Below are 16,503 nucleotides of genomic sequence, written 5' to 3'. Positions count from 1 at the left end.
ATCATGCTTTCTAACATTTACATGAAACTGTTGGAAGAGGTAATTTAGAGTTTTTTAAGTAAGTTCCCATCAGTATGTTGATGACACCAAGCTCTCCCACTTTCCCATCAGATTCAGATGAAGTGGAAGTGCTGAACCCATGCCTAGAATCAGTAACAGACTGGATGAGGGCCAATACCCTCAAGCTCCTTCCTGACAAGATGGTAATATTATGAGGTGTTTCGTTTGTTCAGGGAGATGGTTTTCAACCTGTTCTAGATCGGGTTGCACTTTCCTTAAAATATCAAGTTTAATGTTTGGGAAACTCTTGCATCCAGAATTGTCACTGGAACACAGGTAGCCTCTGTGGCAAAGAGTGCTTTCAACATCTTATGCTAGTGCTAGCTTAGGGATATCAGAGAAATCCCACAATGGAACCAAATGAGTTTGGATTTTTATGAATCTGACCTGAAGATTCCACAGTGGACTGACTTTTCCCCCTGTCAGGCAGATTCCTCAGACTTGCGGACCGTATTTATAACCTTCAGGAATTTTATGCAAATTTCATCATAGAAAAATATGCAAAAAACAGTCCAAAATGCACATTTATCTATAGACTAAAGTGTGCATTTGGGGGAATTTGCTTTTTTTGCATGTGCAAATTTGGGCAAATCTGTAAATAAAAATAAATATATCAGATAGTCTGATAATCCATGAAACACAGGCAGAACAGCTTTTACACAATCGATACAATCCTAGCTAGCACATCAGCTGCAGCATCTCCTGAATAGAAGTAGCATAGTCTCAGCTATCCATGCTCAACTATTAGAAAGTGTTGTTTGTGGGACTGCCCTTGACTTCAATTAATTCAAAATACAACCTCCAGACTGTTGACTGGGACTGTCAGACGTAACAGATCTTACTATTATTAAAATAACTTCACTGGCTTTTGGTCCCTGTCCAAGCACAATTTGATGTACTAGTGTTTACTTTTAAAGTCCTATGCAGCTTGGGATAGACATACCTGATCTGAAGCAATACCTGCACTCATACAAACATGCCTGTGCATTTAGATCTCTTCAGAGATTCTTTTCAAGGTGCTCCCAACTATCCAAGGTAACATGGGTGGTAACCAGAGAGGAAGTATTTTCACTGGTGACCCTGTTTGTGGAATTTCCTTCTTGGAAAGGCTCTTCTGGCACCAACATTATTATCTTTTTGGTGCCAGGCACATTTTCATTCTCCCATGGTTTTTAATGTACCTTATTATTTTACCATGTTTATTGTATTTTGTTTATGTATTATTGTGTTTATGTAAACTCCATTGAAGGGGCATTATATAACTCTGTAAAATAAAGCACACTTTATAAGCAGTTTACAGTGATCTCTTAAACTAATATTTACACCTGAAATTTTGTGTATATACAAAATGAGAATTGTCAAAAAGCTTCTTTACCGTTTAAATCCTCATCATCTGCATTGCCATCTCTAGTTCTGCTATATCTTTAGAACATGGAATTAGCACAGTACACAATACTCTAAATTGGGATGTAACTTTCTTTGTTTTTTAACTGCTTCCTAATAACACCTTATATAAAATATTTGCTTTTTGCCTTTTAGCTGAAATAATTTAGGATGATAGGCCTTTGAATTCATGGATCCTTTTTAAAAAGTCTCAAGTAAGGAGGCAATTTTAGTTATTTCCATTAATTCTACAGTTTTACATTTGATTCTTTACAACACTTGGATGACTGTCAGTGGCCTTCTATTTAGCCTCCTAATTAATTCTAAATATTCATTTTTTGCCATCTTTATTACATAATTGTTCAAATATAAACATCCCCCAAAATGGTTGGAAATGGAGTAGCTCTCCCACACTGAAAAAAACAAGCCAACACACATATTTAAATCACAAATAAACTTGTTTGCATTTCTGTACAATTTGCTCAATTCTATGAGTATTAATTTAATATCTCTTTACTCCAGCATTCTTTATGCCTCTCTAGTCAATCTTCTGCTCTTCACGTTCTTAAAAAACGTTTTTAAAAATCCTATACCTCATATTGCTCTTCAAATTTCTTCTTAGCCTATTTTACTTTACATTTATTTTGCCAGTATTTGTATTCTTTTCTATTTACATCATTCAGAAACAGAAGATTGACCAGCTTCATATTAGAGAAAAAAATGCTAAGAGTATATAGAATTACTGATTAAATGTTAAAAGGTGCGGGTAAGTGCTAATCACAGTATTTCATTTCCTTGTAGAAATACTGTTCTCAACATTTTAGAAGAGTAATTAAAGCCTCATTCAGATCTATTACATTCTACAACTAGTAACACCTCCGGTATTACATGCAACACTAGTCACGCTTATTTCGCACATCTATTTGCAACAATCCTAAGCACATTTATACAGTAGATCTCCTTTTGAAATAAATTTGTTGAGGATCCAGCTATAAACTATGAGAAGCAGTGTATTTTAATGTCTCTAGTCACATTCGATTTTGCATTCCTAAATAAGATCACAGGATGCAATTCAGAAGACTCTGAACTAGATTTTGGAGTACACTTTTTAAGTACTCTTTGCAAGAGAATATTTGTTTCAGCAGGGAATGGGCATAAGACACGTAGCGAGTTCTGTGTCTTACCGGTTTGAGCAGTTTTTGTATCAGATGCCATTTTTCACGGCAACTCAGCAGCATTCTTTAAAGTAACTTAAATGATAGGCAATAAGAAGACTTGAAAAATGTACATGCACTCAGACTACAAACATCAAAGAGACTGTGAATGAACATTAAAAGGCTTACATTTATATTCCTTTTTCCAGAATATTATGAGAACAGAATATAGATAGATAGATAATAGATAGATGAGGATAAATGAAAACAAGGTTTTTACTTTACTATACAAAACCAATGATGCAGAGTGTCCCTTTTAAGCCTATGTTATGGCCGTATTTGAGCATTCAACTTACTGGGTAAGTGAACGTGTGAGCTGGACCACCCTGTGTAGTCCTGCGCCTGAGTCACGTGCATCATGTGATCCCTCTTGCTGCCATCCACACATAGAATTTGAACTTCTGAAGAGAGGAGTTTTCTGTGTATACAACTCTACACACGGAGGTTTCCAAGCAAGTTGGAACTTCCAACAGTATAGGGTTCCAGTTCATATGGAGGTGACAAGATGAACAGCTGTACACACAGAGGCTCCTTCTCTTCAGGTGTTCATGCTCAATGTGTAGATGCCAGGGGGACGAGCTACTCACAATGATCCTGATCCCATCTCATATGATCAATAAGTTAAACACACAAATGGGGCTAATGGTTTGCATACATGTAGTGGAGCCACTCACTTTGCTTTAAAGCAGCAATTCCTATCCTGAATCATAAACTTTCAAAAGAAGCTTGTTGAGAGACTTTTGGGACTTTGTTAATAGGACATGTTCTTTGAAATTAAGCAGTATACATGGAGTTTAACACGCAGTTTTCTGGAGGACAATGGGCTGGTTCAGATATAAATCAAAGTAATGGTTTGTCATGATAAGAACAGGCCTTCAAAGAGCTCCCTCTTCCCTTCCCACAATGCAAACCCCTCCCCTTCCTCTGAAGCAAACCATTTTGCCAATTTGGACAAACAGTAAATGATGGTTTGTGCTTGCCCTGCAAAACAGAATTAAAGCAAATTCCTCCCCCCGCTCCCTCCTGAACTCCTGTTCCTTGTGTGTCATGTCTTTATTAGACTGTAAGCCTGAGGGCAGGGACTGTCTTTTTTGCTAAGTGTAAGCCGCTCTGAGAGCCTTTTTTGGCTGAGGAGCGGGGTATAAATATGATAAATAAATAAATAAATAAAATAAAACTTAGTTTCTTATGCGGGTTTTCAGGACAAGCACAAAACATTGCTTCCCATTTTGGGTAGAACAGCAAACCATGGTTTACCTCAAACTAGGAAAAAAAGGGAGAGAATAGTCATGTGTGAGGAAAGGGAGTACGCATGCCCCAGACACCTAGGAACTATGAAACACAAAACCATGATTTGCTGTTATGCCTGAATCAACCCAGCATGTTAGTAATTAACTTCAAGCTTTTATTTATATGAAGAGCTTCAGCTATTGGGTAGTAGAAAAATGGAAATGAAATAAATAAATACATATAATTTCAGCATGAAAATTGAGATCTGGTCCACATAGCAATCTTAAAAATATTTTACTTACCTTGTGTCTGCATTTAAGTACAACTCCATAGGCTCCTAGACCACCACCACAAAAGGAGGAAAAACAACATCGATTAGCTACCATAATTCAGGAAAAATTGTTTCAGCATTTATATACACCTTACATGAATCATTATTTGTTGTTAACATTACATTTCAAACCTTATTATATGAGCAAATACTGAACACCGGCAATTGGATTTTTCAAGTATTTTGACATTACTTCATCACTGAATTTAACTATTCCACGTGAACTGAAAGTGCATTTGTTTGTAGTTTTTGATATAAAGCAAAATTCAAAACAGAGTAAAATACATACATATGCATACAAATGTACTTTTGGTTTTGGATGATGTGGCAATAGCCCCAAATCAACCACCTTTCCAAGAAAGTGACTAATTTTGAATGATTGCAGCATAAAACCACAAAAGTGATACAAGTGACTATGGAACAATGGACAGTATCCAATGCTGTTACAGCATTAGCTGCTGCTACTGTTGGGTGTGTTTAATTGTAATTGTACATTCATGTTTTCTAATATTATGAGCCACCTTGTGAGGGCAATGCAGAGCCTGTCCTCCCACGAGGCAGAATGAGTCCCCTGCTCAGGCGGAAGATCAGGAGGGATGGTGGATTACACCTAACCCCTACTGCCAAGAGGGCGCTTGTTAGCACTGTCTCCACTGCCCCACTAGCCCCACCCCATCAAATGCCACAGTGAGAGAGAAGCAAACAAATAGGGCTTCTCAGAGGAGGAGAAGGAGCAACTCTCAAACATTTCTTGCTCTGAGCCCTTTCCCAAAGCGAGAGATTGGGTGGGCTGTCTGGAGTGGCTGCCTTCTCGCCTGCCCGATCTCTCGCTTTGAGGACTCTCTGGAGCATTAAGACATCCGCACAAAGCAGGACATTACTTTCCGGAGAGCCTGCCTGCCTGGTCTATCAATAGGGGAATTTCCCAGAGTGAGAGATCAGATGGATAGGCAGCCTCTCCAGAGAGCCCAACTGCCTGACTTCTCACTCTGTGTGAGAGAGTCTCTGGGAGGGGCCGAGTCCTGAATGCCATACGTTTAGGGGTCCTTTCTCAAAGTATAACATTGTTAGGTGTCCCTGGAGATTGCCTGTCCAATCTCTTGTTTGGGGGGTTGGTGCACTGGCAGCAGCACACATCCTCCCACCTTAAGCAGTGGGACATCTTGCATAGGTGCTGGGGCAATACATCCTGAAAGGTGGGTTAAAACCAATAATAATAATAATAATAATAATAATAATAATAATAATAATAATAATAGGAAAAAATAAGCTTAATTGTTTAAAAGAACTATTTTCCTAACACATATCCCTCTAATCTTAATTTCAGTACAGGAGCTATCTAACTATACACTATTACAATAGTGTTAAACTACCACATGGACACACTGGTTTTGTTCAGAGACTTGAAGGCTACATGACAGACCTATTACTACCTACAATGCATATTCATTTATTTTTTCCTTTCTGGTCAAACAGATGTTGCCTTTTTTGTATTGCTTCAAAAACCCAATTTTATCAGATACCATAGTAGGAGAAAAATGTGTGATACCATGTGTACCAACAGGTCTGAAAAATTGGCTCCAGCCAAATCTTATTTTATCTCAGCAGGAAATCCAGAACAGCTTCCTACAGACACGGTCTCACTCACATTTTCTTCCTCATTATGTCCATCTCTCTTAATTCATGCAGTCCCTCAATAAATTCAATTAAGAATATGTGCTTACCTTCACCTACAACCCCAAGGATCTCAAATTTATTCATCACATTACCAATGTTAGGAATCTTCATGAAGACAAATTCCTCATGGGACAACTGTCATACAACATGGCATAGAGAAGACCTGAAGGCGTTGCAGCAGACAGAGGAGGTTTTTGATAGAAGGAATCTATATTGGATGACTATGCAGTCTTACATTCATGTACTGATTTTGTAAGAGATTCCTGCAAAGAAAGAAAATACATAATTGACGTTAGTAAAGCCCATCACCAGCAGACACTTAGAGAAAAATTGTCCCTGATATGATAGCAATAGTGCTTCAACGCCACTTACATCAAGGTTATAAATAAATAGAAGCATAAAATAGAAGCACAACATTCTTTCTTTTATTAGTTCAAATAATTAAAAGCGAGAGACCTTTTTTAAGATTTTACATTCCTCACACTGCATTGCTAGCCACCTTGAGTTTTGGAGGCAGCATGTCAGAAAGCACACTGAGCTTCTTTTGAAAACAAATACTGAAGTCCCATGATACGTACAAGGCTTGCAAGCCCTCGGAGTTCTATTGAAACTATGAATGGTACATTTTAATGGGTTTTTTAATATTTTTGAAAAATACATAATTAGATATAAATGTCATGTCCAGGCATAGATAAAGCTTACGATATATAACATCCTTTCAATGAAGTATTTTTGATAATACTATAAACATGGTTTCAAGTGAAGAAAGTTTCATACAAATTTAAAGTTTCTAAATGCCAAAGATGAGAATATCAGAAAATGCACACTTTAAGCTATAAAACCAAAGTTTGAAAAGAACGTTGAAATCTGTAAGAAAAGAAAAGCAAGAAATCAACAAAGTTAACTGGGGAATATTTTTTTCACATCTCAGTGTGCTGGGAACAGAGCTGTTCATGGGAAAAATGACTTCAGGGTAGGAATGAATCTAAATCATTAAATAAGCACATGGGTATATATCGATGAACCTGTCTGCTGGACTATGCATCCCTAGAAACGACACTGCATCACTATTTTTAGTTTTTCCAAATGCTGTTGTAGGATTAGCAATAAATCGTCCTAGGATTAGCAATAGATCTTCCAACAAATATGAACAGGCAAAGTTAAATGATGGAAAACATCATTCTAAACTTTTATTTTAAGGAAAGTAAGGTAATAGAAATTCAGCAGTGGCCAGGAGTACGTTTGCACAGCTGAGGCTAGTGTGCCAACTGTACCTGTTCCTAGAGACATCTGATCTGAACACAGTCACACATGCTTTAGTTACATCCTGAAATTGTCCAAATTGTTTATCTGTTGTTTCAACCATCATGGTCATATCATAGTTACATCCTGTTTGGACTACTGTAATACACCCTGCATGGCGTTGCCTTAGGAAACTATTTAGAAATTTCAGCTGGTCCAGAATGCTGTGACCAAACTGTTGACTGGGGTCAGTTACAAATAGCACGTAAGTCCCTTGTTACAACAGCTTCTTTGGCTACTGGACTGTTTCTGGGCAGAATTCAAAGTGCTGGTTATGATCTATAAAGCGTTATACAGCTTGGAACCAGGCTACCTGAAAGTCCTGCTTCTCCAATACAAGCCTATCCAGGTCTTAAGATCTTAGGGAGAGGTCCTTCTTTTGAGACCGCTGCCTTCATGGGTGCATTTGGTGGCAAACCGAAAGTGGGCCTTCTCTGTGGTCACTTACAGGATATGGAATGCCCTGCTGAGAGCGACTAGGTTTGCTCCCTCTCTGCTATGCTGGCAGGCAAAGCAAAGTCATTTTATCCAAGCAGACCTTTTGGCAGATAAGAAGTCTGTTGGGTTATATGCAGTTTTTATTCTGTTGTTGGTGTGTTTTAATTGTGTTTTAATGTATTTGTTTTTATTCTTGTTTTAATCAAGTTTTATTTATGATTGCAAACCACCTTGAGTGCTATTTTTCTAGGTAGAAAGATGGGTACAAATCAAATAAACAATGAAAGAAATTATAGAATGGAATCAGTATGAGTACAAGAACACCTTCGTCGCACCTTGATTTATTAGAGTAAGTTTTAATTTTTGTAAACCACCCAGAGAGCTCCGGCTATTGGGCGGTATAGAAATGTAATAAATAAATAAATAAATAAAGTAAGCAAAATTATTCTCCATGAATAGACTATTTTTATATCACTTTGGTTACTATATCCAAACTGAAAACCAAGTAGAATTCTTAGCTACATAACAAAAACCTTAAATCCAAGGAAACCAGACTAATTCAGCCACAATGATATTACACAAACTAGTACAATGATGCTTATACCTGCAAACAACAAGAAATGTTTCCTGTCATCTTCTCCACAGGCTGGTATAAAGAAGCTATTCAAACATTGGCATGGGAAGCACTTGATAAAAAAGCCTCTCCAAAACTGCCATGCTTGTTGAGATTGGGGGGGGGGGGAAGAGAATTTGTGCAAATATACTTACTGGGTTTTAATATTAGTGGTTTTGTGAGGACAGAAAAAACAGATGAAACGATGAATGCAATCTGAGAAGCAGCACATGATTTGATGTTCCATGGGCAATTTGCCCTCCCAAAATAATGATATTGCAAGGAAAAACTGCTTTACTTCCATGAGAACAAATAAAAATATTAGTTTATATAACCTTTTCAAAGGAGTTAACACATTTTGGAAATTACTGTCAGAAGAAAGAATTTAATTACATTATCTATGCACCTAAACAAATTATCTGACTTTCAAAAGCGCTTGGCAGTTAAAAGCTCACTAAATCATGTTCACTGCAAGCAGCAAAGTTAGTAAGAAGAGGCAATCCTTACAGCAAAAGGGGGACAGGATGGTATTAACCAACCCTTTAAAAACTACTCCCTCTCCTCCCTTTGTAAGTGGTATCTCAGTTATTAGTTTATACCAGAGGAAAATTTATACTAGTTTATGGAGAGGAAATTTAGCAAGTGTTTAGCTACACACACCACTATTATGTACTCATGTACATTAAGAACATGGGTTAACAGCAAAGAGGTAGGTAAGGCACACATGTGTGAAGTAGTCACAATAGCTCAGTGTATTTCCAACTCCCCATGACTCCAGTGACTGCTAGCATACTAATAAAGTCAGCAGTTTGGCTGCACAAAGAGGAAGAGGAGGAAGAACTAGTCTTCCCAGGAAAATAATCAGGAAGTGCTGAAACTCATTATATTGAACTAGATAACGGAGGAACTGGATAGGATTTTTATTTATTTATTTATTGCATTTTTATACTGCCCAATAGCCAAAGCTCCCGGGGCGGTTCACAAAAACCATTTAAAGTACAAAACAAACAGTAAAAAACATGACATAAAATACACGTTAAAAAGTGATTAAAAACATACCACACATGATTAAAACATCTTTAAAACATCCTTAAAACATTCTAAAATGTTTTAGAATATGAGTCTAAAATGAAGCTCCTGTGAGCTTGCTGTTGTGATTTCTATTCTTCCTGGTCCATATGGCTCCTTTCCCTTTCTCTTGCAAATAGCCTTACTCCCTCACACAGATACCAATACAATTGTGTTGTGAGCAGCGTTCTAAGCATTATCTGTGTGACATCTTTGGTTCCCAAGGGGGCTTTGAACCCTTCTCTGATAAATGTCTGGGGTTTAGATTCTGATGGACAATAGACTATAATCCATTTCTGGAGAGAGCGCCCATGTGTGTGGAGAGTGTGTGTGAGCGAACATATGTATATTCATTAAACAAAAAACCTATGGTTTACAAAACAATGTTAAGGCTCTACAGCTTTTAACCAAGCACCAAAAAGCAGGGAAATTGGGAGTTAAGGCTCCCTAAGGAAACAAAGTGTAAGTGAAATTCTCATTCACCCAAAGCAGATAAACCATGAGGACAGGATGGAGAATATGATAGGCAGAGGTGACTGTGGGGTTGTGGAAAACTGATGACAAACAACTTAAGGCCACCGACTTTTCTTTTTTTAGAGCATCTCATGTTGAGAGTTGCAACCCAACACATCTGCCGGGCACCAGGTTGGGAAACACTGTTCTAGAGCAAGAGCAGGCAGAATTTAGATCTCCAGATCTTTTGGAGTTCAACTCATAAAAGCCCCTACTAGCATGGGCAGTAATCAGGAATGCTGGGTTGATGTCGAAAACATCAAGATAGATCTATTTTCTGCACATCTGCTCTCAAGTATGATGTTTTCCAGCATTCAATTACCCTTTTATCATGGTAGAATGCTTCCCTGCCCATCAGACCTTAAACACAGCTGAACATGTTTAAATATACTGGTTACAATCATGCCAGTGCGGTATTCCTGCTACCACATGTTTTTGCGGAAACATTAGGAACATTCAGCCTGTCATGCTATTGCCCACTGTTTGAATTTAGGAAACTGTTTCAAGAAAATGACACATTTACACCCCAAATTCACCTATTTGCTGTTGATTACTTTGCTCACCTAAGGGCCCCAAAATTAGATGGAGACATAGAATTGAAAATGGTTGTAAAGACTAATTGGTTTCAAAGTATATTGTACAGTTTTACTGAAATAAGCATTTTCAATAATGCTGGAGTGTGTGTTTTCTGTCAGAATGCTCAGCTCAAGGTAAAGCAACCCTCATAGTGTAAACACTACAGTTTTGAACCAACATTTCCTTAAATTAACCTTTTGCTTAAATGTGAAACTGACTTTGACGATGCACCTAAAACACAGAAAAAAAATTAAAGGAATTTTACTATAAAGGATTTAAATGCAAGACTTTCCCCCAGGGGGAAAAGGATTGGGAAAGAGGTAAATAGAAAAATATGCAATAAAATTTTAGCACTCTTTACAGAGCCAGAGTGCAACTCTCAACTTTAGAACATAACTGGTTTACTATAAAATCATGATTAAAATTAAAAACATTTACAAGTAAACTAATTTGTAATCACTGTCTGAATGAAGTATACTTTTAAAATTAATACACCAAACATGACAATATTACGAGCAAACCGAATTCTATATAATATATAAGGTTCATATTTTATGTCTGACCAAAAGGAACTTCAGTACATTGTCCATGAAATGTCTGAATCATCCTAGAATCATAGAATTGGAAGGGGCTTAAAAAGCCATCGAGTTCAACCCCTATAGTGCAGTGTTTTTACTGTTTTATTGATCATATATACATAGCTTAGCAGCCAACATTGCTGCATGGGGTCCCCTGTAATTCTTCCTCTGCAGATTGTCCTCCAGTCTCATCTTCCAGTACCTGACGGCTCTAGTGGTCCCACTGGTGCAGAGTATCCTCTAGTTCTTCTGTTCCTAAGTGTTTTCAGGTCATAGAAGCAGAAAGAGTTGGAGGCAGAGGAAGACTTGTGAACAGCATCTGTTCCTACTTATGAGGAAATGGCTTGGGTGCAGTTTAAGGAAATCTGGTCTGAACAAAAAGCCACTGAGCGCTTATTTAGCAGGGTAAATGCTTACCTATTAGGAATGGTAAGCAAGCATATTTATTTTAAGAGCTTTTAAGTAATCTTTTATTTTTAAAAAAGCATAGGTGGGATAAACTGCCTGTTGTTCTGTTGCATGTGGTAGCAGTGGTTTATCTCACATGTGGGTTTCAACTACGCACACTGAAATGCTGAAACGCACACTGAAATAATGAAAACAAGCCCAGAAATACTGAACTCCATAGAACAAACCCCAAACTGTCAAGAATGCATGTTTTCTTAATAATAATAATTTTATTTCTTACCCGCCTCTCCATTTTGATTGAGGCGGGGAACAACAATAAACGATAAAATACATAATACTCAATTAAAACGTATTGTACATTGTTAAAAACATCTTAAAATTCCACTGGATAGGCCTGCCGGAAGAGATCAGTCTTTATAGCTTTCTTGAATGCTAGTAGACTGTTAAGTTAACAAGTCTCCTTCGGCAGGCCTTTCCACAGTCTGGAAGCAGCAGAAGGTCCTCTGGGTAACAGTTGTTAATCTAGTTTTTGCTAGCTGAAGTAAATTTTTCCCAGAGGACCTGAGTGTGTGGGGAGGATAGTATGGGAGAAGGCGATCCCGCAGGTAGCCTGAACCCAAACCATGTAGGGCTTTAAAGGTGTTAACCAACACTTTATACTTTGCTCGGAAACTAATTGGCAGCCAGTGAAGAGATTTTAATCTGATGACACTAGTTACATGCTGTGGAACTGAGTATGACTTGAAGCACCTTTAAAAGTATAAGTAAAAGACACATCAGATCAATAATTTCAATAATAATCTTAATAAGGAATGGAAGAATAGCTATGCTGAGAACAATACAGAGAGGGTTTTAAAAAAACTCTCCCCATGTTTTCAAAATTTCTAGAAATTCTACATCTCTATAGTCTTCCTATAAAAAGTCTTCCTATTACATAGCTTTAGAAATCATTTGAGGCTGTAAAGGCCAGATAGCAACATATGAGCACCCCATCATAATTTTTTTAATTCAGTATTCTAAACGAAAGTTTTTCATAAATCATACTGTTTAATTTGGTGTGTGGGGGGAGAGATTGCTAGGTAGAAAAATAGAAAAGAGCGTGGGTGGGGTTTACAGGACAACTCTAGGCACTTTATCCTCCCCATATAGATTTGGGTCTGAAAGACCATGAAAAAGCGTGGGTCCATTGAATGCTGTCCAGATTCGGAAGACAGTCAAGGATCCTGGCCGACAGAAACAGGCCATAGTGATACAACCACAGTAGAAATCCAAGTGAATTACATACAGAGGCAACGATGACTTGAGGAAGAGAAATCATAAATAGAAAATGAGAGCCCAAAAGATAGGGCTGGAAAAGGATCACACACAGAGAGCCTAGGAACAGGAGAGCTTATGTGAAGTCTGAAAGAAGATATAGACTTCAGTGGCTGAAAGACTGTGGGCTTGAAGCCACGGATGACATTTGGGACACTGACTTTCACATACTAATGCAAACTAAAGAGGCAAGCTTTGGATTTCAGGTCAATAGTATAAAAGTAATTTAAAATCAATGTACTAGACAGTTAGTACAAGTATGGAATATCTGCATGCATATACTAGTATCAACCTTCTCCTAAAATCCTGAACTAGAGAACAAGCTGATATGAATACATGAGTTAAACTAAACATCTAACACGAGCAGTGTTAGTGAAAAGCAGTGCCTAAAATCAGGATTTTAAAAATTTGAAGTATGAGGTCTCCTTACATGTTAAAAACTTTGCACAGAGCGATGTTCACATTGGAACACCGCAAAATTCAGAATGCTACTTATGAGCCAGAAACTGGCAATAACTAGTTTACATTTTAAAAAGAAAGGTAGCATTATTATTAGTGTCTTTATTAATTTTGTTAACACACTTGGTCCACAGCCAGTTCACCCTATTGAGCAGTGATTGATAGCAGAATAAACTATTTTTCTCTCACATGCCAAGAATGTCTCCTTCCTTCTGTAGCATGAAGGAATGATGAAGAACCTTATTTTGGTAGGAAGGGGAACCCCAAACACACAATACTCTTGCCCAGTGACAAACAACTTGTTTTTACTGTTTTATTGATTATATATAGATAGCTTAGCAGCCAACATTGCTTGGAGTCCCCAAACATAGCAACAGCAAGAAGCATCAGCCTAACTGGAAACAGGGCAGTGCTGCCACTACCTACAAGCCACTAGACAGAGGCATATGGCTCCAGTACAACCAGAGGGCCCCAGTGCAGCCGGAGGGCCCCAAACCATGAGACTGCGTTTATTCACCATTTTTATTTAAACCCTTCTCCCCATTCCCCAGAACAAGAGTGGCAGTGAACTCAGTGAGCCCCAAAGGGTGACATCTGATTGATAGACCGCACTGCTCCTCTTGCTCAGGGGCGAGGGGGAGAATTATTTTCATTAAAATTGTGAAGAGCTTCTACTATGTTTTCGCATGCATGCCAACCAGCTGGCAGCAGACCTATCCACTACATCAACCCAGGAAAGGCAGCAGGGTCATACTCAAAGGTGAAAAGAAAAAAAAGTGGAGCAGCAGTAGCGGAGAGGGAACGAACAGAATGGGCCTATTCAGAAGATACCGTAAACCCTGCTAGTTAAGGCTTTTGGTTAAGCAGCAGGGTTTAAGGTGTTGTGTGCAATGCATTTTGCTAAACCCTGGTCACTTTCTAACCCCAGTCAGACCATCTATAGCAGCGTTAGTGGCTCTAACCGTGGCTTAAATTGTTATATGAGACAGCACAGCTTGTGGTTAGTGCTAACCCTAGAGAACGACAGTTTCGCTAACCACAGTCCCTGAAGTGTTGCCTGAACAGGCCCAAAAGCTCTTCTTTCCAACCAAAAGTTTTAAAAGCAGGGATGCCAAGATAGTGGGTGCCCCTCAAACCTGGCCATGCCTTTGAATGGAGGCAGAACTGAGACTCTGAAGTCATGGCAAGGTATGAACAAGGAAAGAAATATGCTCAGATTTGGCCTGTTGCTCCCAGCAATGTTTGAAGTATGTACAGTTGCAAATTTTACTAATTTTGTATTTAAATAAAGATGCTTGTTCTCTACATATATGAACCTGATGGAATACTCCAATGGAACAAAAAACGACATCCTGCAATGATTCATTCACATCAAACTAACATACGTTTACAAATCTATATTGGATTACATGTATTCATTAACATTTGGAGTCAAGGCAACCAAAGTACAATATCATTGCCCCTGCTGATTTTAATGTGCCATCTTATCTAGGCTTGTCATTAACTCAATGCCTGGTCATCACTGGTAAACAGAAATTGCCCCCAGGTGATCAAGTGGTGACTCAATAGTCCTGATTTGTAAGACATTTTCCAAAACAAGTTTTAACCCTTTAAATAAAAGTTTTAAGAAATCTGATATGCTCAGTTCAGTGTTTATTGAACTCTTGTTAATAACTGAGCCAATACTTTCACACCTTAAGCCTTATGCTTTGTTTTGCAAAAGAGCTCACCTATTGATACCTTAATTTATTAAGTCTCACTGCAAAAGGGGTAACTCCTTAAGAGTCAGCAGACTTGCTGGTCTAGGTGAGTGTATGTTCTACCTTTTCCTTGCCATAAGAGCAAATCATGTGGTAAGGTGTGGACAGACTCTTCATTTCCTGCTTTGGGAGCTTTACAGCTGAAAAGTGGCATACAAATAAACATTACTAATAATTTGTAGCAGCAAAAGATGCAGCTGCATTGAAATGGGTGGGAGTATTTAAAAAAGGAAATTTTAAAGGCACAGTTACAAACAATTCCAACAAGGAGAAAAGATAGAAGACAACAGAGGAAACCAATGCGGCTCCACAAAAAGCTAGAGATGACCTGAAAACAAAAATGGATACATATAGGAAGTGGAAGGAAGGCTAGGCTACAAAAGAAGAGTACAGACAGGTGGCGCAGAAGTGCCGAAATGGTGTCAGGAAGGCTAAAGCTCAGAATGAGCTGAGATTAGCGAGGCATGCTATAAGCAATAAAAAGGCTTTCTTCAGATACGTTAGTAGTAAGAGACAGAGGAAAGAAATGGTGGTTCAACTGATTAATGAGGATGGCAAATTGATAACAGATGACAAAGAAAAGGCTGAAGTGCTCAATTCCTACTTTGCCTCAGTCTTCTCCCAAAAGTGGTCTATGACCCCCCTGGAAAAAGTGAAGCAGAAGTTGAGGGGGCAGGATTACAGTTTGAGATTGATAAACAAATGGTCAAAGAACACCTAATTTCCTTGAATGAGTTCAAATCTCCAGGGCCCGCTGAACTGCATCCTAGAGTAATGAAGGAGCTAGCGGAAGAACTCTCAGAACCTTTGTCTATTATCTTTGCAAAATCATGGAAGACGGGTGAGGTGCCGGACAACTGGAGGAGGGCTAACGTTGTCCCTATCTTCAAAAAGGGCAAAAAGGAGGAACCTGGGAACTACAGACCAGTCAATCTGACATCCGTCCCTGGGAAAATTCTGGAGCAGATTATAAAGAAGTCAATCTGTAAACACCTTGAAATCAATGCAGTGATCACTAGACGCCAACATGGATTTGTCAAGAACAAGTCCTGTCAGACTAATTTGATCTCATTTTTTGATAAGGTAACCTCCCTTGTGGACTGTGGGAATGCTGTGGACGTCATATATCTTGACTTCAGCAAAGCTTTTGACAAAGTACCACATGACATTCTGATTAACAAACTAGCTAAAAGTGGGCTAGATGGAACAACTATTAGGTGGATTCACAGTTAGCTACAGAATCGGACTCAAAGAGTACTTATCAATGGAACCTTCTCAAACTGGGGAGAGGCAACGAGTGGGGTACCGCAGGGATCAGTCCTGGGCCCAGTGCTCTTCAACATTTTTATTAATGATTTGGACGAGGAGGTGCAGGGAACGCTTATCAAATTTGCAGATGACACAAAATTGGGTGGGATAGCTAAGACCCTGGAAGACAGAAACAAACTTCAAAGTGATCTTGATAGGCTTGAGTGCTGGGCTGAAAACAACAGGATGAAATTTAATAGGGATAAATGCTAAGTTCTACATTTAGGAAATAGAAACCAAAGGCACAGTTACAAGATGGGAGATACTTGGC

General features: G+C 38.5%; 1 protein-coding gene across 4 annotated transcripts in view; it reads right to left on the bottom strand.

Moving 5' to 3' along the window:
- Window positions 1-6,084, bottom strand: part of CDKL5 (cyclin dependent kinase like 5) — a 51,531-nt gene extending 45,447 nt beyond the window's left edge. For all 4 annotated transcript variants that reach the window (XM_063126426.1, XM_063126428.1, XM_063126427.1 and 1 more), the window contains exons 1-2: window positions 5,943-6,084; window positions 4,190-4,224 (exon numbers count right to left, since the gene is read on the bottom strand). In XM_063126426.1, the coding sequence (XP_062982496.1) occupies window positions 4,190-4,224; window positions 5,943-6,006 (99 nt within the window). In that variant the 5' untranslated portion in view covers window positions 6,007-6,084. The remainder of the gene's footprint in view (window positions 1-4,189; window positions 4,225-5,942) is intronic.
- Between the last annotated feature and the right edge of the window lie 10,419 nt (window positions 6,085-16,503).

The sequence above is a fragment of the Elgaria multicarinata genome, chromosome 5 (genome assembly GCF_023053635.1).
Source record: "Elgaria multicarinata webbii isolate HBS135686 ecotype San Diego chromosome 5, rElgMul1.1.pri, whole genome shotgun sequence".
Classification (NCBI taxonomy): Eukaryota; Metazoa; Chordata; class Lepidosauria; order Squamata; family Anguidae; genus Elgaria; species Elgaria multicarinata.
The sequence above is the reverse complement of the archived record's forward strand: the minus strand, read 5'-3'. Positions and strand labels throughout refer to the sequence as shown.